Consider the following 21,506-nt stretch of genomic DNA (forward strand, 5'->3'; position numbering starts at 1 on the left):
CCACAGCTGTTTACAATATACATTAATGATATAGACGAAGGCATTAAAAGTAATATTAGCAAATTTGCTGATGACAAAGCTGGATGGCAGGGTGAAATGTGAGGAGGGTGTTATGAGATTACAGGGTGACTTGGACAGGCTAGATGAGTGGACGGATGCATGGCAGATGCAGTTTAATGTGAATAAATGTATGGTTATCCACACCTCAGAAATGGCTAAGTCATAAGATAAGAGTCCACAGTGTTGAAGGCATAGATAGAGAATTGGATCATAGATAGGAAACAGCAAGTGAAGATAACTGTTGGTTTTTCAGATGGTAACCCATATGTATTAATGACTTGGAGGAAGGAAGCGAATGTAGTACATCCACATTTGCAGAAATTTTGGTCACCTTCGAAGAACTCTATAAGGTTTGTGAGGCACGACCTACCCTTCACAAAACCATGTTGACTATCCCTAATCAACTTATTCATCTCATCTCTTATAACTCTTTCCGATACTTTAAGGTTCACAGGCCTATAATTCCCAGGGTTGTCTCTACCCTTCTTGAACAAGGGAACAACATTTACTATCCTCTAGTCTTCTGGCACTATTCCTCTAGATAGTTACGACATAAAGATCAAAGCCAGAGGCAATCTCCTCCCTAGCTTCCCCTAGGATAAATCCCATCCAGCCCAGGGAACTTATCTATTTTTAAACTTTCCAGAACCGCTAACACCTCCTGCTTGTGCATCTCAATCCCATCCAGTCTAGTAGCCTGTATCTCAGTATTCTCCTCGACCACATTGTCTTTTTCTAGTGTAAATACTGACAAAAAGTATTCATTTAGTGCTTCCCCTATCTCCTCTGACTCCACACATAACTTCTCACAACTATGCTTGATTGGCCCTAATCGTAATCATTTTTCCTGATATAGCTCAGAAAGCCTTAGGGTTTTCCTTGATCCTATTCACCAATTACTTCTCATGTCCCCTCCTGGCTCTTCTTAGCTCTCTCTTTCGGTCTTTCCTGACTAACTTGTAATTGTCAAGCACCCTAACTAAGACCTCACATCTCATCCTAACAGAAGCTTTCTTCTTCCTTTTGACAAGAGATTCATCTTCCTTAGTAAACCACAGCTCCCGCGCTTGGCAATGTCTTCCCTACCTGACAGGTACATAGTTATCAAGGACACGCAATAGCTTTCTTTGAATAAGCTCCACATTTCAATTGTGCCCATCCCCTGCTGTTTCCTTCCCCATCCTATGTATCTTAAATCTTGCCTAATTGCACCATAATTGCCTTTCCCCCAGCCATAACTCTTGCTGTACGGTATATATCTACCCCTTTCCATCACTAAGGTAAACATAACCGAATTGTGGTCACTATTTGTGGGCGGCACGGTGGCACAGTGGTTAGCACTGCTGCCTCACAGCGCCTGAGACCCGGGTTCAATTCCCGCCTCAGGCGACTGACTGACTGTGTGGAGTTTGCACGTTCTCCCCGTGTCTGCGTGGGTTTCCTCCGGGTGCTCCGGTTTCCTCCCACTGTCCAAAGATGTGCGGGTCAGGTGAATTGGCTATGCTAAATTGCCCGTAGTGTTAGGTAAGGGGTAAATGTAGGGGTATGGGTGGGTTGCGCTTCGGCGGGTCGGTGTGGACTTATTGGGCCGAAGGGCCTGTTTCCACACTGTAAGTCTAATCTAATCACCAAAGTGCTCACCTACCTCCAAATCTAACACCCGGCCAGGTTCCTTACCCAGTACTAATATGGCATTGGCCTGTCTACATATTGTGTCAGAAAATTCTCCTGCACACTTACATAATACAGTCAATTATAAAAGATGAAATTACAACTCATTTGGATAGCAGTAACAGGATAGATCAAAGCCAGCATGGATTTACAAAAGGGAAATCGTGCTCGACTAATCTAGATTTTTTTTGAGGATGTAATGTGAAGATGGATATGGGAGAGCTAGTGGATGTAGTGTACCTGGACTTTCAGAAAGCCTTTGATAAAGTCCAACATAGGAGATTAGTGAGCAAAATTAGGGCATCTAAAGTACTTGAACTATAGCATTCCCAGTCAATATTTGGAAAGTTAAAGACACAATAACAACTACCCTGTCACCTAGCCCCTTTTGAGGATCATTGCTATCCTATCCTCTACATCTCTGGAACTATTCTGAGGCCTGTAGAAAACTCTCAAAAGATAACCTCCTTTCCGGTTTCTAATCTCAGCCCATACAACCTCATAGGAGTTCTCAAACGTTCTTTCTGCAACCGTAATACTGTCCTTGACTAACAGTGTCACACCACCCCCTATTTTATCATTTTCTCTGTTCTTAGTGAAACATCTAAATCCCAGAACCTGCAATAACTATTCCTGTCCCTCCAGCCATGTCTCTAAAATGGCCGTAACATCGAAATCCCAGCTAACAAACCATGCTGCAAGTTCAACCACTTTATTCTGGATTATGCTGGCATTGAAGTTAGACACACCTTGAACCTACTTCTTGCCAGCTGGTGCCTTCTTGCGATCTTGAAATCTTAGTTCTGATGTCACTGCTCTCATCCTCCCGTGTACTCAAACTACAACCCCCTGCTGCTGCTGAATTAGTTTAAACCAACCCAAAAAGCATTGGCAAACTTCTCCCCATCCCTCCCGGGATACTGGTACCCCTCCGGTTCAGGTGAAGACCATCCTGTTTGCAGGGGTCCCACCTTCCCCTGAAAGAGCCCCAATCATCCAGGAATCCAAAACCCTCCCACGTGCCCCATCCTTGTAGCCACATGTCCAACTCCTTTCTCTCCCTATTCCTCGCCTGGCTAGGCAGCAAACCAGAGATGACAACTGTTTGTTCTAGATCTAAGCTTCCACCCTAGCTCCCTGAATTTCTGCTTTAAGTCCCCATCTCTCTTCCCACCTATGTCGTTAGTTCCTATATGGACATGACAAGGGGCTGCTCCCCCTCCCCAGCAAGGAACCCGAAAACATGATCAGAGACATCACGAACTCTGGCACCTGGGAGGCAACACACCAACCGTGAGTCTCTCGTTCCCACAGAATCTGTACCCCTAACTATGGAGTTCCCAATGACTAATGCTCTGCTCCTCTTCCCCCTTCCCTTCTGAGCAACAGGGACAGACTCTGTGCCACAAACCTGTGCCCCATTGGTAAGTTGCCCCCTCCCCCCAACAGTTTCCAAAACAGTGTACTTGTTGAGGGAACCTCCAGTAATTTCTTCGACTCCAGGCACAAGTTCCCTCCACCATCCCTGACTGGTCCTACCCTCACTCTGGCCATCCTTTTGTTCCTCACGTAAGTGTAGAACACCTTGGGGTTTTCCTTAATCCTACTTGTCAAGGCCTTTTCATACCCCCTTCCATCTCTCCTAAATCCATTCTTCAGTTCCTTCTTGGCTACGTTATAACCCTCCAGAGCCCTGTCTGAGCTTTCCTTCCTCAACCTTAAGTTGGCGTCCTTCTTTCTCTTGACTAGATGTTCCACATCTCTTGTCATACAAGACTCCTTCGCCCTACAATCCTTTCCTTGCCTCAGTGAGACAAACCTATCCAGCAATGTCAAGAAGTGCTCCCTAAACAACCTCCACATTTCTGTCATGCATTTCCCCGAGAATAGCTGCTCCCAATTTATGCTCCACAGCCCCTGCAGAATAGTATTATAATTTCCACTCACCCAATTAAGTACATTCCGATAGCATCTGCTCTTACCCCTCTCCATGACTAAAGTAAAGGCGAGGCAGTTGTGATCACTATCACCCAAATGCTCTCCGAGAGATCTGATACATAACCTGGTTTGTTGTCAAGCACCCAATCCAATATGGCCTCCCCTCTAGTCGGAGAAAGTGAGGACTGCAGATGCTGGAGATCAGAGCTGAAAATGTGTTGCTGGAAAAGCGCAGCAGGTCAGGCAGCATCCAAGGAGCAGGAGATGCGACGTTTCGGGCATGAGCCCTTCTTCAGGAATCATGAAGAAGGGCTCATGTCCGAAACGTCGATTTGCCTGCTCCTTGGATGCTGCTTGACCTGCTGCACTTTTCCAGCAACACATTTTCAGCTCCCCTCTAGTCGACCTATCTCCATATTGAGTCAGGAATCCTTCCTGGACACATCTGACAAAATCTGCTCTATCCAAACTATTTGCACTAAGGAGGTTTCAGTCAATATTAGAGAGGTTGAAGTTACTCATGACAACAATCCGGTCATTTCTGCACTTTCCAAGGTCTGCCTCTCAGTCTGCTCCTCCGTGTCCCTATTGCTTTGGGTGGGGGGGGGGTCTATAGAAAACTCCCAGTAAAGTGACTTCTTCTTTTCTATTTCTAACTTGCACCCATAATGACTTAGTTGACCAACCCTCGACAACTCCCTTTCTGCAACTGTTACATTATCCCTGATTAGCAATGCAACTCCCCCACCTTTATTTTACCTCCCTTCCTATTCCTTCAAAACATCTAAACTCCAGAACATCCAGCAACCATTCCTACCCACGATATCCAAGTCTCCAACTGGCCACATCATCACAGCTTCAAAAACTGATCCATTCTCTAAGTTTATCACCCTTATTCCTGACACATTAAAATATTCGTTGCTTTAAAATTGACACATTTCAACCTAATATACTGACTGCAACTTCGCTCTATCGACTGTGTATCCTTCCTCTCAGATCCTCCTAATGCTGTCCCTGCCTGTTCAACAGCTATCCCATCCTCTGATCCATAGCTTTGGTTCTCATCCCCTCGCCAAACTAGTTTAAACTGTCCCAAAGAGCTCCAGCAAACCTCCTCCCTAGGATATTAGTACCCATCCAGTTCAGGTGCAACCCATCCTCCTTGTACAGGTCCCAGCTTTCCCAGAAGGTATCCCAATGATCCACATAACTGAAGCCCTCCTTCCTACACCATCCCTGCAGCCACATGTTCAGCTGCACTTGATCTCTTTTCCTAGCCTCACTAGCCCATGGCACCAGTTGCAATCCTGGGATTACTACTCTGCTTGCCTTGCCTTTTAGATTCTAATCTAACTCCTTATATTCACTTTTCAGGTCCTCATCTCTTTTCCTAGCTATGTCTTTGTTACCTATGTATACCACGACTTCTGGTTGTTCACCCTCCCCCTGAAGAATCCTGTGGACTCTGAGACATCCCTGACCCTGGCACCAGGGAGACAACATATCATCTGGAAGTCTCATTTGTGACCACAGAGTCTCCTACCTCTTCCTCTAACCATTGAAACGCCTGTTACTATCACTCTCCTATTTATCCCCCTTCACTTCGGAGCCACAGAGCCAGGCTCAGAGTCAGAGACCTGACCCTGTGGCTTTCCCCAGTAGGTCATCCCCTCCAACAGTATACTTATTATTAAGGGAGACAGCCACAGGGGATCCCTGCACTGACTGCCTATTCCCTCTCTTAGTGGTCACCCAGCTACCATTATCCTGTAACTTAAATGCGACTACCTCCCTATAACTCCTACCACTCCCTCAGCATCCTGAATGATCCGAAGTTCATCCAGCTCCCTAACATGGTCTGATTAGATTAGATTACTTACAGTGTGGAAACAGGCCCTTCGGCCCAAAAAGTCCACACCGACCCGCTGAAGCGCAACCCACCCATACCCCTACATTTACCCCTTACCTAACACTACGGGCAATTTAACATGGCCAATTCACCTGATCTGCACATCTTTGGACTGTGGGAGGAAACCGGAGCACCCGGAGGAAACCCACGCAGACACGGGGAGAATGTGCAAACTCCACACAGTCAGTCAGTCGCCTGAGTCGGGAATTGAACCCGGGTCTCAGGCGCTGTTAAGCAGCAGTGCTAACCACTGTGCCACCGTGCCACCCATAACTGTGCACTTCTTGCAGGTGAAGTCAGCAGCGACATTAGTGGTGACCTTTACCTTACCCATCCTGCACAGGAAGCATGGAACTTCCATCCCCTCTGCTCTGAATCCTCAAGAAATGAAAAAAAAACCTTAACCTTACCAACCCTTACCTTACCAACAGACTTCATCAGGTCTCAGTGATTTATCTACCTTTCAGCACCTCCTCTTCTGTAATGTGGACTTTGTTCAAGACAATACTATTTACTTCCCCAAGTTCCCTAGCCCCTGGCACCTATGCCTTTCCCATCAGTAAATACTGACAAAAAAAATTCATTTAGGATCTCATCAACTCTTGTGGTTCTGCACATTGACAATCTTGTTAGTTTTTAAGAGGCTGTATTCTTTCCCTAGTTGCACATTGGCCCTTCATATACTTGTGGAATCTCTTTGGATTTTCCTTTACCATACCTGCCAAAGACACCTTGTGTCCCCTTTTCACCCTCCTGATTTCTCTTGTGTACTCTGACACCCTCTACACACAAGGAATTCACTTGATTCCTGCTGCCTATACATGTCATATGCCTCCCATGTAGTTGAAGATGCCCTCCAACACAGATCATCCACGTCCCGCACCTCCGCCCTCTAACCCCACCCCTCCAACCGCAACAAGTCCCTCCTGTCCAAAGATGCACCCATCCCATGAATGGATGCAAAATACAAGTATTCATGCAATGAAACACTCAACAAGTATGCGATGCATTTTATCTTTTAATAAGAACTTCTTAAAACCAGAAATGAACTGGTATAATACTTTCAAAACCTTTGTTTCTACATTGCACCCAAGTTACAAACAGTTTGTCATAATCGAGATGAAAGCAACATTGTATTTAAATAATCAAATGACCTCAGTGTTTCTCAAACTACCTGTACCATGCCAATTTACAATACATTTTCAAGCATAAAAATAGTCTTTCAATCTTTACCAGATGTCCATCTTGAGTAGCAGAATGAAATAATATTGTTTTACACACCAGAAAATATACACAATTTTACATTTCTACACCACCATTACATATTTGCAGAGTAACTTTTGAATTTAATGGCAAGCAAACAATTAAAATTCAAAACCCAGTTCACAATCTCACCTCAAAGAAAGACATCTTAACAATACACTTCATACAATATTATAATATGAAAAGAATTTACACAGCTGTAATTTTTTATCTTACCTAAAATTTGGAAAACTGCGTGATCAAATGGAGCATTGTTTTTGCATCCTGTCTTCCATGGACTTCAACAGAGAGTAACATATGGCAAGGCAGGAAAACAAGCCTTCACTCCATATTCTGTTTCCCAATGGACAGATTAGATTAAATCACAACTGCACCATCATCCCACTGCTTCACATCAACCATTTCACAAAATCTTTTCTTCTGGCCAATGCATCTATAAAAGTCCCGTCAGGCACATGAAAACAAGAATATGTAGTGTCACAAAATACACAAAGACTAAGTAGCGTGATTTGGCCCTTGAGCTCATTATCTTAGAGCAGTACAAACTTCGGCCACGCAGCCACCGTTTGAAGGATAGCGCTCCCCTCTTTACCTGTGTGAAAGAAATTAAAGAAAAAGGAAAAAAATCATAAGCTATAGGAAAAGGGTGTGGCAAGGCACCAACTGCATAATTCTTCTTAAGAGTTGGTATAGGCATTAGAGATGGAATAGCCTCATTTTCCTGCATGAGTCGATGATTATTAGCAAAGAGGTTTAGCTAATAAAACCTGGTCACTGAAGACAAGAAACCTGATCACAAGAACGTAAGTTAATATTCTATTGTGCAGATGCGTATCCACACAAGAAACTGAATCAGTTGCCTATCTTGATTAGTATTAGTAGATAGCAAGATAATTAACATAGGATACTTGAACAACGTCATGACATCGTGCATTTATATGTGGAATATTATGAACAGTTTTGGGCTCCGTTTCTAAGGAAAGATGTTCTAGCCTGGGGCAGGATTCAGACATTTACAAAAGTTATCCTGGAGGTGAAGGGCTTGCTATACAAAGAGCAGTTGAGGATTCTGGGTCTGTACATGATGGAGTTTAGTAGGTTGAGGGGGTATATCTTTTGATACTTACAGAATACTGAGAAACTCAGATGCAATGGGTTTGGAGAAGATATTTCCATGAGCAGGAGAGACTGGACCAGAGGGCGTAACCTCAGAGTGAACGGTCAAAGCTTTAAAGCAGAGATGAGTAGGAATTTCTTCAGAGGATGGAGAATCTGTTGAATTCATTGCCACAGAAAGCTATTAAGTCATTGAGTGAATTTACGGCAGAAATAGATAGGTTCTTGATTAGTAAGGGAATCAAGATTACAGAAGTCAAGAGACTGGAGCGGAAGGGAGGGGGTGTTGGGAAACATATCAGCCATGATCAAGTGGCAGAGCAACTTTAATGGGCTTATAGTCTACATAGGAGCACAAATAGGCCATTGGGCCCATGGGTTTGCTCCAACATTCAATGAGATCATAGCTGATCTTAGAATCCTCAACTCTACTTTCCTACCTCATCCCCATAATCCTAATTCCTTTACTGATTCCCTTACTGTCTTTTCTTCATCTCTACTCAATGAATACAAGCCCAACCTGTTCAAACTCTCCTCATAGAAAAATCCCTCCATACCCAGAATAACCGAGTGAACCTTCTTTGAACTATCTCTAACGCCAGTATATCTTTCCACAGATAAGGAGACCAAAACTGTTCAAAATATTCCAGCCACAGTCTGATTCATGCCTCGTATATTTTCAGCACGATTCCATTCTTTTTTAAATATAACAAAGAACAACCGGGGCTGCATGGTGGCTCAGTGGTTAGCACTGCTGCCTCACAGAGCCAAGGACTGGAGTTCAATTCCAGCCTCGGGCGACTGTCAGTGTGGAGTTTGCACATTCTCCCCGTGTCTGCATAGGTTTCCTCCGGGTGCTCTAGTTTCCTCCCATGGTCCAAGCATATGCAGGTTAGGTGAAGTGGCCATGCTAAACTGTCCATAGTGTTCAGGGGTGTATAGGTTAGATGCATTAGTCAGGGGAAATTTAGGGTAATGGGTCTGGGTGAGATATGTGGACTGTAGGAATTCTAATTGTTAAAAATTTTTTTATTTAATAAATTTCAGGAATATGACCTTTGGCTTACCAAGTCTGCTCCAATATATAATGCCTTTCAAAACTAAAAACCTTTTGCCTCTTTGCAGTCCGCATCTTTCTATTCCCTACCTATTCATGTATCTGTCAAGATCCTTCATAGACATATTGTGTCTACATGAATTTCCTCCGGGTGCTCCCCTGGCAGCACATTCCACACTTACCACTTTGTATAAAAAAAACTTACGTCTCATATCTCCTTTAAACTTTTATTACAAACTTATGTCTCCTAGTAATTGACATTTTTATTTTGATACCGTAGACTTCAAAACTTCAATAGCTGTTCATGGACCGAATGAATCAACAAATGATAAACTACTACACTCAGCAATAACTCTGCCTGGAGTGACTATTAAAGGACAATGATAACGCACACAGGAATTGAAAGCAATTAGCCACGTCTGGGAGTGGAAGCTAAATAGACCAAACTGCTTTTACACCTGCCTTATGCCACAAAGATAACTGATCACCTTGCAGAAACATTTAAGGAGTTAACTACAGGAAAGCTGTCTCTTTGGTCAGACAGTTAAGGCCAAATTTAACAAGAAACAAATAAATTACTTTTGAACAGATTCAATCAATAAGCACATCGACCTGGACCCAATATACCGGCCACTGCAACGGACAGCTGGAACTGACAACCGGAAGCGACAGATTCAAACCACTACAAATGCCGGAGGAAAGATCACAGAAGCGCTTCACAGTAGGCTCCCAAGCACTGAGGATGTCACCTAGACAGGGGACGAAACGTCTGCAACACAAATTCCCAGCTCGGCGAACAGAACCACAACAATGAGCACCCGAGCTACAAATCTTCTCCCAAACTTTGAGTATTGAATTGAAGGTAACTTGTGGTGATTTGCCCACAGGTATACACTGGGAGAAAGACTCCAGCTATCCATTCTATCCTTGTCGCTCATAATTTTGTACACTTCTAACAGGTTGCCCCTCAGTCTCCAATTTTCAAGTGAAAACAAGCTGAGCTTGCACAATTTCTCCACAGGACAAATACCCTCCAAAACAGGCAAGATTCTGGTAAACCATTTCTGTAGTCTCCCCAAAGCCTCCACATCCTCCTTACACTGTAGTGACCAGAACTGTACATAACATTCCACACATGGCCTAAAGTTCTATACAGCTGTATCATGACTTAGCAAATTTCACATACTATACCCTGATCGATGAAGGCAAGCATGCCATATGCCTTCGTGACCACCTTATCCATTGTATTGCCACTTTCAGGAAATTGTGGACCTATATGCCTGGATCCCTCTGTATGTTGATGCTTCTAAGAGTTCCAGCAACACATTTTTCAGCTCTGATCTCCAGCATCTGCAGTCCTCACTTTCTCCGAGCTTCTAAGAGTTCTGCCATTTACCGTAAACTTTAAACCTTCTAAAATGCAACACCCCGAAATTGTCCAGATTAAAGTCCACTTGGCATTTCTCTGCCCATGTCTCCAGTCTATCTACAGCCTGCTGCATCCTCTGGCAATCCTACTACCTAACCGCAGCTACCCTAACATTTTTTTGTCAATTGAAATACTTATTAATTAGGCCACCTACATTTTTCTCCAAATCAATTTTATATATATATATATTACAAACAACAGAGATTCTTCACAGAGAATCCCAGGTTAAATCCCATTCAGCCCAGGGGACTTATTTATTTTCACACTTTCCAGAATTGCTAAAACCTCCTCCAAGTGAACCTCAATCTAAAGTACATGAACTATAACTTTCCAAACACTGACTGGAAATACTAAAGTCCCCATCACAATTACCCTGTTACTCTCGCTCCTATTCAGAATCATCTTTGCTACCCTTTCCTCTACATCTCTGGAGCTATTTAGAAGCCTATAGAAATCTCCCAACAGGGTGACCTCTCCTTTCCGGTTTCTAACCTCAGCCAATACTACCTCAGTAGATGAGTCCTCAAATGTAATTTCTTCCACCGTAATACTGTCCTTGACTATTAATGCCACACCTCCCACTCTTTCACCATCTTCTCTGTTCTTACTGAAACATTAAATCCGGATCCTGCAACAACCATTCCTGTCTCTGCTCTATCCATGACTCCGAAATGGCCACAACATCGAAGTCCCAGGTACTAACCCATGCTGCCAGTTCACTTACTTTATTCCAGATGCTCCTGGCGTTGAAGTAGACACACTTCAAACCACATTCCTGCTTGCCGGCACACTCTTGCCACTTTGAGACCTTATCTCTAACCTCATTCAACTCAACCGCCTGGACACTGGAACGACAATTTAGGTTCCCAGCCCCTGCTGAAATAGTTTAAACCCATCAAAAGAGCATTGGCTCTTGTCTACCTTAATGCTGAGACTGTCAGCACATCTCCCTTTTTTAATATATCAACATGCACTAGAATATCAACATACCCCTCTCTTGACTCAACATCCACCATCGCCTTCTCCTTTATGAATACCGATTCAAAGTATTCATTAAGGACCTCAACTACATCCATTGGCTCCACATATAAATTTCTCCTTCATCCTGGAGGGTACTTACCCATTCCCTAGCTACCTTCTTGTTTCTTAAATACGTCTAAAAAGTTATGCAATTTTCCTTACTCCTGTTTGCCAAGATCATTTCATGGGTCCTTCTGACCCTCCAAACATCTTGTTAAGGTTCTTTCCTACTTTCCTTATATTCCTCAACGGCTTTGCCTATCTTCGGTCTCCTAACTGTGCTGCCTTTTTTTTTCTGACTAAGCTCAATTTCTGTTGTCATCCAAGACTCCTGAATCTTGCTATCCTTGTCCTTTACTTGCACAGGAATTTGCTGGTCCTGAACTCTAAACAACTGGTCTTTAAAAGATTTCCTCATGACAGATATGGACTATCCTTCAAACAGCCAGCCCAAATTTACATTCCCTTGTCCCTACCTAATGTTGTCGCAGCTAGCTATCCACCATTTTAATATTTTCATCTGAGGACTACTCTTACCCTGACCTGTAAGTAACTTAAAGCTTACAGAAGTATGGTCATAAAAGCCAACATTTTATTTTCCCTTTCCTATTGTGATGATATTGTCACTTTAAAAGATTATTTTGTCCTGGCTCTTTTTTGAAGCAGAGGTGTGGACCAGTCTATCAGAACCACTGCAGTAAACAACTTATGAAACCTTGGGTTTTTTGCTTACAGCCTGAATGGGTGTCGCCAACTCTCAGAGATCAGGATTTTTTTTTCCCAGAAATCAGAAGCGCATTTGGGGGTCTCAAAACAGTTGGAACCTTCAGTGAATGTCTCTTGGCTGCTACACTGTCTGAATTTTCTCTTGATGTTTATTCTTCCTGGATTGGACTGTAAGAATCTGTGTCTGAATTTGGCTTTTTGCCAAGAGGTGTATGTATGGGATGTTACTATATTGCAACAGTTAATTTGTTATAGGTACCATACCATTATTTGGTTAAGTTTTCAAATAGGTAAGTTATATTCTTCCCTCTTTTGTCTGTATTTTATAGTGTTTAAATAAATTGTTTCGCTTAACATGTAACATAAAACCTTGCAAGAACTGTAACAAACACTACATTGGACAACAGGCAAAAAACTAGCTACCAGGATACATGAACATCAACTAGCCACAAAAAGACATGGCCCACTTTCACTAGTACCCTTACATACAGATGAGGAAGGACACCACTTTGATTGGGACAAGACATCCATTCTAGGACAGGCTAAACAGAGACATGCACGAGAATACCTTGAAGCATGGCATTCTAAACGGATCTCTATCAACTAACAATCTACTTGGACCCCATTTACCACTGTCTGAGAAAAAGAACAGAAAAGGACATCACCAACCCAAGGAAACCTAAACAAAAGCAGAAAGCAGGCCATGCCACCAGTGCTTCACTGGAGGCTCACTGATGTTACCTAGTATGGTGACGAAACTTCTGAAAATGAACCTTCTGGCTCAGTGAGCAAACTTACATCCAGAACCTTCTGAAAGTCCATAGAATCGATTAGTGCGTAAAGTTAAAGCATATGGATTGGGGGCAGTGTATTGCAACGAATGGAAAACTGGTCGACAAACAGAAATAATTAGAGAGAATAAACAGGACTCTTTTCCGAATGACAGGCAGTGACGAGTTTGGTACTGCAGGGATCAGTGCTTGGATCCAGTATTATTCACAATACAGTACATATTGATGATTTAGATGAGGCAACTATGTGCAATACCCCCAAATAAGCAGATGACACAAAGGTGGGAGCATGAGCTGTGAGGACGATGCAGAGATGCTTCACTGTGATTTGTAGAAGCTGAATGAATACACAAATGCATCACAGGTGCGGATATATGTAAGGTTATCCACTTTGGCAGCAAAATGAGGAAGATGGATTTATTTTTAATTAACTTAGTTAATTAACTATTTTTAATATATGAGAAACGTTGAGGACTCTGGGTTTATACTCAATGGAGTTTAGAAGGATATGGAGCTATCTAATTGAAACACACTGAATTCTGAATGGCCCAGACAGAGTAGATGTTGAAAAGATATTTCCATTGGTAAACAAAACTAGGACCTGAGGGCATAACCTTAGAGTAAAGGGAAGACCTTTTAGAATGGAGATCAGGAGAAATTTCTTCATGCACAAAGTGGTGAATCTATGGAATTCATTGCCACAGATAGATAGGTTCTTGAGTATCAAGGGTTATGGGAGAAAGTGGGAGAATGGGGTTGAGAAACTTATCAGCCATGATTGAATAGCAGAGCAGACTTGATGGGCATAAGGGTCTAATTTCTGTTCCTATGTCTTATTGTTTAACTTAATTTTCTAATCAATCTGTTCAGAGGTGTTATTACAAACCTCCGGAGCAGGTGGGAGTTGAAACTGGTCGAGAGGTAGGGAAACAACAATGATCTAAATGGTGATAAATTGGGAAAGGGGAGATGCAACAAATCCTGATGTCTTCAAACAATAATCGCTGAAAGCAAGCATGTAGCTGCAGCAGGCAGAAAAGAAGGTAAATGATACATTGGCCTTCACAGCAAGAATATAGAAGTTCAGGCACAGGTATGTCTTGCTGCAATTGTGCAGGGCACTAGTGAGACTACCCCTGGAAAATTGTGTGCAGTTTTGGTGTCGTTACCTGAGGAAGAACATTCTTCCTATAGTCAACTTATCAGATGTTTACTGGGATGGCAGGACTGATGCATGAGGAAAGGCTGAATCAGTTGGTATAGGCATTAGAGATGGAATAGCCTCATTTTCCTGCATGAGTCGATGATTATTAGCAAAGAGGTTTAGCTAATAAAACCTGGTCACTGAAGACAAGAAACCTGATCACAAGAACATAAGTTAATATTCTATTGTGCAGACGCGTATCCACACAAGAAACTGAATCAGTTGCCTATCTTGATTAGTATTAGTAGATAGCAAGATAATTAACATAGGATACTTGAACAACGTCATGACAGTTGTAATCAGTTGGATTACATTCACTGGAGTTCAGAAAAATGGGGGAGGGGGGAAATCTCACTGAATCCTCAAACATTTTAACAGGACTAGATAGAGTAAACGTAGGATGTTCCTGATGGTACGGGAGTCCAGAACCACAGGCCATGTTCCAAGGATTAGGGATAAACCATTTAGGATTGAGATGAGGAGAAACGGATTTCATTCAGTTTTCTCACAGAACGTGTGGAATTTATTGCCAAAGAAAGCATTCAAAGCCAATATATTGTCTAATATCAAGGAGTGAGACAAAACACTTGGGGCTAAGAGGGATAAAAGAATATGGGAGAGAAAGCAGGAACTGGCTATTGAGTTGAATGATCAGCCATGGTCATAATGAATGATACAATATGCTCAAAAGGCTGAATGGTTCATCAGACTCCTATTTCCATGTTCTACATTTAGTTATGCTTAATGTAACCCCACCCTAAATTTCATCCTGCTCACTGGGGCATATCTTTGCTGTCAGATATGAATTGCTCAAACATCTTTCAACAGGACCTTTTGTGTTGAAGTCCTTTCTCAGTACACCTCACACAACTCAGACCTCATCTGTATATAAGTTCCTAGTTTAAATTTGGCACAGGTTTTTCTGACCTAAGTTTCTCACTCAAACAGAATACTAAATTCTACCGTGTTATGATCACTGTTATTTAGGGAACCTTTTATTCTGAGATCATTTATTAAGCCGGCCTCATTCCAAATGACCTTATCCAGAATAGTCTCATCCCTAGATGAATCCACAACATATTGTTCCGGGAAACTTATTCCAAAAACACAATAAATCTTTCCTCAAGGATACATTTGCCAATTTTATTCTCCTAATCTATACGAAGATTTGTGATTGCTTCATAACAAAACACATCTTAGTGATAACAAGTATGGCACAGTATAACTGGTGGTGGAGGGGAGCTAGGGAAGAGAAGAGTAGCAAGGGGAAGAAGGTATTTTTAATAAACTGGATAAAAATTAGCATGAAAAAAAAATGTTACACACCTTCCGGACCACAACGTGTTCGCTGGGATCTATGATTAAAGCTTCACGTTCCTCATCAGATTCCAGTTGTATGGTGTACTCTCTAGGTGGTTGTCTGACAGCAGGAATGTCAAGACTAAAAAGAAAAGAATGTGAAAGAAAAATAGCTCAATGCGATATCTACAGAATCTCCAATGATCCTAAAGACTTAGGAAAAAAACAAAACTCCCCAGAGTTTCTCTGTTCTAACTTAGGATCAAAATGCGTAAGGAACAGAGGTTTCTATAGAAGTGGAAGTTTTTGAAGGATTGAAATAGCTTGGGAAGAGAGAAAATGCTTGCAGTGGTGAGAGGCTCACTAACCATAGGCTACAGATGTTTATTAATTGGTTAAAAAAAACAGTCAAGAAAGGAATGAGGAGAAACATTTTATTCAGCGAATCATGACTGATTACACAGCCTGAAAGGATAGTGGAGCAGAAGCAAGAGTGACATTCAATTGGGAATTGTAATTCTACTTAAAAACGAAGAATTTTCTGGGCTATGGCAGGTATAGCAGGAAAAAGAACTCACTCAAAACCCTCCTTAAATCAGAGCCACTGGCTTGATAGAAGAATGGAGTGTTTCAATGCAATTTGATTCTTTAATTCTATCAACTCAAACATCACCCTCCACTGGAGGAAAACTCAAATACTGAAATATGTAATTGTGATCAGTTGAAATGGATAGTGTATGATCTGATATATCACTTGGCATGTTCATGCAGTTATGAGCATACATACATGCTCATCCAATTGACCAATGAATAATAAAGACAATGTAGCAATGTGACGATCCAGGAAAATTCAAAAAGATGTTCAGTTTTGACACTGACCCCTTTAGCATTTCTTCAGCTGCTATCAATGCTTCCTCTGCAGCACTTCTTCGGAGCTCTTCTTGTGCTAACATTTCTGCTAACTGGGACAACTCCTGGTGAGCTGAATCATTACGTCGATCCGATTCTGCAAGCCTAGATCATGAGCAACAAAACAATTCTGACCAATGAGCAACAGACAAAAGATCTGTATTAAACAGAAACTGAAGAGTCATACTAGACTTGAAATATTAAATGTTTCTCCAAACCATCTGAGATTATCCAGTGTTTTTTGCTTGCTTTAGATTTCCTGCAAACACTATTTTGCTTTTATTTTATTTATGTATATGGTGCCTTTAACACCATTGCTAAGCCCTGGTGTACTTTACAGCTAATGGTGTATTTTCGAACCAAGTTTACTGCAAATAGCAAGATCCCACAGACAGCCTGACAAAAGGAGGAGGATCAGCTAGGTACTGAGGGATTCCCTGACTGCATTTTGCTTTCAGACCAATTTTGATCTTAGAAAACAGTGTAAGTTATGGATCCACTGTGGAGGCCAGTCACAGCCATGACTGCAGCAGTGTGTATGATCTGCCTGTCCAGTTCGGCGGAGATAAAGAATGGGGAAAAGATGAAGATGACAGAAAGGGCAACAGTGGGGTGAAGATTCATTAATGAGGGGAGTAGACAGGCACCCTTAAGGCCATTGACAGCTCTCCAGTATGGTATCTTGCCTCCTAAGTGCCAGGGTCAAGAATGTCATGGAACAGTTGCAGAGTATTCTGAAGAGCAAGGTGAACAGCCAGGGTTCATGGTCCATGTTGGGACCAATGACACAGGAAGGAAGTGAAATGAGTTCCTGTAAGCCGACTTTAGGGACTTACATAGGAAATTGCAAAGTCAGACTTCCAAGGTAGTAATCCCTGGATTACACTTGGCGCAGTACTGAGTATAAAGTCATATAGTAGAGCAACAGACCTTTCAGTCCACTTGTCCACGTCGACCATGTTTCTCAAACTAAACTCACACTTGCCTGCATTTGGTCTATATCCTTCTAAACCATTCCTATTCATGTATTCATGTACCTATCCAAATATCTTATAGATGTTGTAATTGTACCTGCCTTCACCACTTCCTCTGCCAGCTCATTCCATACGTGCAAATGTGAAACATTTGCCCCTTAGGAACCTTTTAAATCTTTCCCCTCTCACCTTAAACCTATATCCGCTAGGTTTGGACTCCCCTACACTTGGAAAATGACCTTGGCTATTAACTTCGTCTACGCCCCTTATGATTTTATGAACCTCTATAAGGTCATACTTTAGTCTCTGATGCTCCAAGGAAAAAAGTCCCAGACTATCCAGCATCTTCTTGAAACTCAAACTCTCCAGTCCTGGCAACATCCTTGCAAATCTCTTTTGCACTCTTTCCAGTTTAATAATGTCCTTTCAATAACAGGATGACCAGAATTGTACATAAAATTCCAAAAGCGGCCTCACCAATGTCTTGTATAGCTGCAATATGATGTCCCAATTCCTACACTCAATGCTCTGATCAATGAAGGCAAATGTGCCAAACGCCTTCTTCACCATCCTATTTACATGCAACATAATTTTCTAGCAACTATGAACCTGCACCTCTAGGACCCACTCTTCAAGAACATTCCTCAGGGCCCTACCATTAACTGTGTAAGTTCTGCCGTGGTTTGTCTTACCAAAATACAAGACATCACATTTGCCTAAATTAAACTCCATCAGTCACTTCTCGGCGCACTGGTTCACCTGATCAAGATCTCTTTGCATTCTTACATAACCTTCACTATCCACTACACCACCAATTCTGAGGTCATCCACAAATTTACTAACCTACTATATTCGCATCCAAATCAATGATTTTAGCGCCAATTATCGTCCCAGCACTGATCCTTGCAGCACACCATTGGTCACAGACCTCCAGTCTGATCAGCAACCCTCTACCACTATCCTCTGTCTTCTACCACCATGCCAATTTTGTATTGAATAAGAATAGAAGGATAGAGCAGATGAATGCAGACTGGAGAGATGGTGCAGTATTCTTGTGAAGTATTGGAATCATTTCTGGGGGATGTACGAGCTTGGTAAGTTGGACAGGGTTACAGCTGAACAGGATTGGGATTTTGTGAGAAAGTTAGCCAATGCTGTTGGGATAGCTTTGAACTAGATTGGCAGGGGAAGGCAGTTCTGACAAATAGTTCAGAGGGGAAGAGACTGAGATAGAATTACAAGTTAAAACTTCAGTAAATTGAGGGGAGGCAATAGCTAGACATTACTGCTAGACACTTAATTCAAAGACTGGAATGTTCTGGAAACCTGGCTCACATCCTAACATTGGTAGATGGTAGAATGTGAATTCAATAAAAATCTGGAATTAATAGGTTTATGAAGACCATGAAATGGTTATTGATTGTCAGAAAAAAAGCTTATGTTTCTTTGGGATGGGACTTCCTATCCTTACCTGATCTGGCAGAAATGCAATTCCAGACTCTCATCACTGCGGTTGACTCTTATGGATGGGCAATAAATGCTACGGGGCCCACAGGAGTGAAAAATAAAATCTAGAATGTAAGAACTAGGAGCAGGAGTAAGCAATTCAGCCCCTGGAGCCTACTCTGCCATTTAATACATCCATGGCTGACTTCATCCTGGCCTCACCTCTTCTTACCTGTTCTCCACAACCCTTTAACACATTTACTAACTAAATTAATAACTAGTCACTAATTATAAAAATCTGACTACCTCCTCAAACTTATTCAGTGTCCTAATGTCCACCACCACACTCTTGAGAGGTCATTCTTCCTCATCTCAGTTAGAGCTGCCACTTGCTAGCCTAAAACCATGATCTCGCACTTTAGGTTGCTCCACAAGGAGAAACATTCACTCTACGGTTACGATATCAATTTCCTTTATCTCATACCTCAGTTACATCTGCATCTCATCTCATCCTTTTAAAATCTAGCAAATACAGGTCTAATTTCTGCTCAATGTCTCATCATAAAACAGTCCTTTTACCCCAAGTTAATCTAGTGAACCTTCCCTGAACTGCCTCCAATTTGATTACATCCTTGCTCAACTAAGGGGACCAAATTTATATGCAATGCTCCAGATGCAATCTCACCAATAAAAACCAAAAGAACTACGGATGCCGCAAATCGGAAACAAAAACAGTAATAGCTGGAAAAGTTCAGCAGGTCTGGCAGTATCAGCGAAGAGAAATCAAATATAAATGAAAAAGAAAAATTTCTTCAGATATTTGAAAAAGAAATGTTAAGTGCTAGCCCTGTAGAAAGTCAATCTGGAGAATTAGTAATGGTGGATAAAGAGACGATAGATGAAAGACCATCTTTCGATGGTCTTTTCTCGAGAGAATATAAGTAACATCTTGGAAACAGTTGTAATTCTGGAACTGAAAGGGAGTTAAGAAAATTACAATTAACAGGGAAGTCATTCTAAGTTAATTTTTCGAGCTTTGAGTTGACAAGTCCCCAAGTCCTGATGGATTTCATCCTAGGGTCTTAAAAGTAGCAGTTAGTGAAATAGTTGATGCATTGATTTAAATTTTCCATAATTCATCAGATTCATGGAAGGCTCCTTTTGTTTGAAAAATAGTTAAATGCCAATATTCAAAAAGGGATGGAGGCAGAAACAGGAAACTATAGTGTACAAAATCCCATGCAAGGACTGCACAAAACACTACATAGGACAAACAGGAAGACAGCCAACGATCCGCATCCATGAACACCAACTAGCAGGTCTAACATATGAGGAACGGCTGAGGATCCTGGGATTATATTCATTGGAGTTTAGAAGATTAAGGGGAGACTTAATAGAGACGTACAAGATAATACATGGCTTGGAAAGGGTGGACACTAGGAAATTGTTTCCATTAGGCGAGGAGACTAGGACCCGTGGACACAACCTTAGAATTAGAGGGGGTCAATTCAGAACAGAAATGCGGAGACATTTCTTCAGCCAGAGGGTGGTGGGCCTGTGGAATTCATTGCCACGGAGTGCAGTGGAGGCCGGGACGCTAAATGTCTTCGAGGCCGGGACGCTAAATGTCTTCAAGGCCGAGATTGATAGATTCTTGTTGCCTCGAGGAATTAAGGGCTACGGGGAGAACGCTGGTAAGTGGAGTTGAAATGTCCATCAGCCATGATTGAATGGTGGAGTGGACTCGATGGGCCGAATGGCCTTACTTCCACTCCTGTGTCTTATGGTCTAAAACTCTGGTGCGGCCGCACTTGGAGTATTGTGTACAGTTCTGGTCACCGCATTATAAGAAGGATGTGGTAGCTTTGGAAAGGGTGCAGAGGAGATTTACCAGGATGTTGCCTGGTACGGAGGGAAGGTCTTACGTGGAAAGGCTGAGGGACTTGAGGCTGTTTTCATTAGAGAGAAGGTTGAGACGTGACTTAATAGATAATAATAATATAATCAGAGGGTTAGATAGGGTGAACAGGAAAAGCCTTTTTCCAAGTATGGTGATGGTGAGCATGAGGGGGCACAGCTTTAAATTGAGGGGTGATAGATATAGGACAGATGTCAGAGGTAGTTTCTTTAATTAGAGAGTAGTAAGGGTATGGAATGCTTTGCCTGCAACGGTAGTAGATTCAGCAACTTTAAATACATTTAAGTTGTCATTGGACAAGCATATGGACGTACATGGAATAGGTCGAAAGGCCTGTACTGCACTGTAATGTTCTACCTGGTGTGCCACAGGGATCAGTGCTGAAGCCCCTGCGCTTTACAATTTATATAGATGATTCGGATAATGGGGTCAAAGGTATGACACAAACATAGGTAGCAAAGCGTGAAAAGGACACATAGACCTTACAACAGGATATTGATAGTAAAAGTGAATGGACAATGGTCTGCCCAATGGAGTACAATGTAAGAAAGTATGAAATTGTCTATTTCTGCAGAAAGAATAAAAAAGCATATTATCTAAGTGATGAGAGGTTGCTGAGCTGAAATACAGTAAGATTTGCTTGTTCTATTGCATGACTTGCAATAGATTAGCACACAGACACAGCAAGTAATCATTAAATCTATTAAAACATCATGTTTTGTTGTGAATAGTATTGAATGCAAGAGTACTAAAGTTATGGGTCAGTTATAAAGGGC

At 42.0% G+C, this 21,506-nt stretch overlaps 1 protein-coding gene across 7 annotated transcripts in view; it reads right to left on the reverse strand.

The window, feature by feature from the left end:
• Window positions 1-6,578: 6,578 nt before the first annotated feature.
• LOC132824521 (golgin subfamily B member 1-like) overlaps window positions 6,579-21,506 on the reverse strand; it is a 263,280-nt gene continuing 248,352 nt past the window's right edge. For all 7 annotated transcript variants that reach the window (XM_060839154.1, XM_060839156.1, XM_060839155.1 and 4 more), the window contains 3 exons: window positions 16,363-16,497; window positions 15,511-15,625; window positions 6,579-7,433 (listed from right to left, as the gene is read on the reverse strand). In XM_060839154.1, the coding sequence (XP_060695137.1) occupies window positions 7,275-7,433; window positions 15,511-15,625; window positions 16,363-16,497 (409 nt within the window). In that variant the 3' untranslated portion in view covers window positions 6,579-7,274. The remainder of the gene's footprint in view (window positions 7,434-15,510; window positions 15,626-16,362; window positions 16,498-21,506) is intronic.

This window comes from Hemiscyllium ocellatum, chromosome 18, assembly GCF_020745735.1.
Source record: "Hemiscyllium ocellatum isolate sHemOce1 chromosome 18, sHemOce1.pat.X.cur, whole genome shotgun sequence".
Lineage (NCBI taxonomy): Eukaryota > Metazoa > Chordata > Chondrichthyes > Orectolobiformes > Hemiscylliidae > Hemiscyllium > Hemiscyllium ocellatum.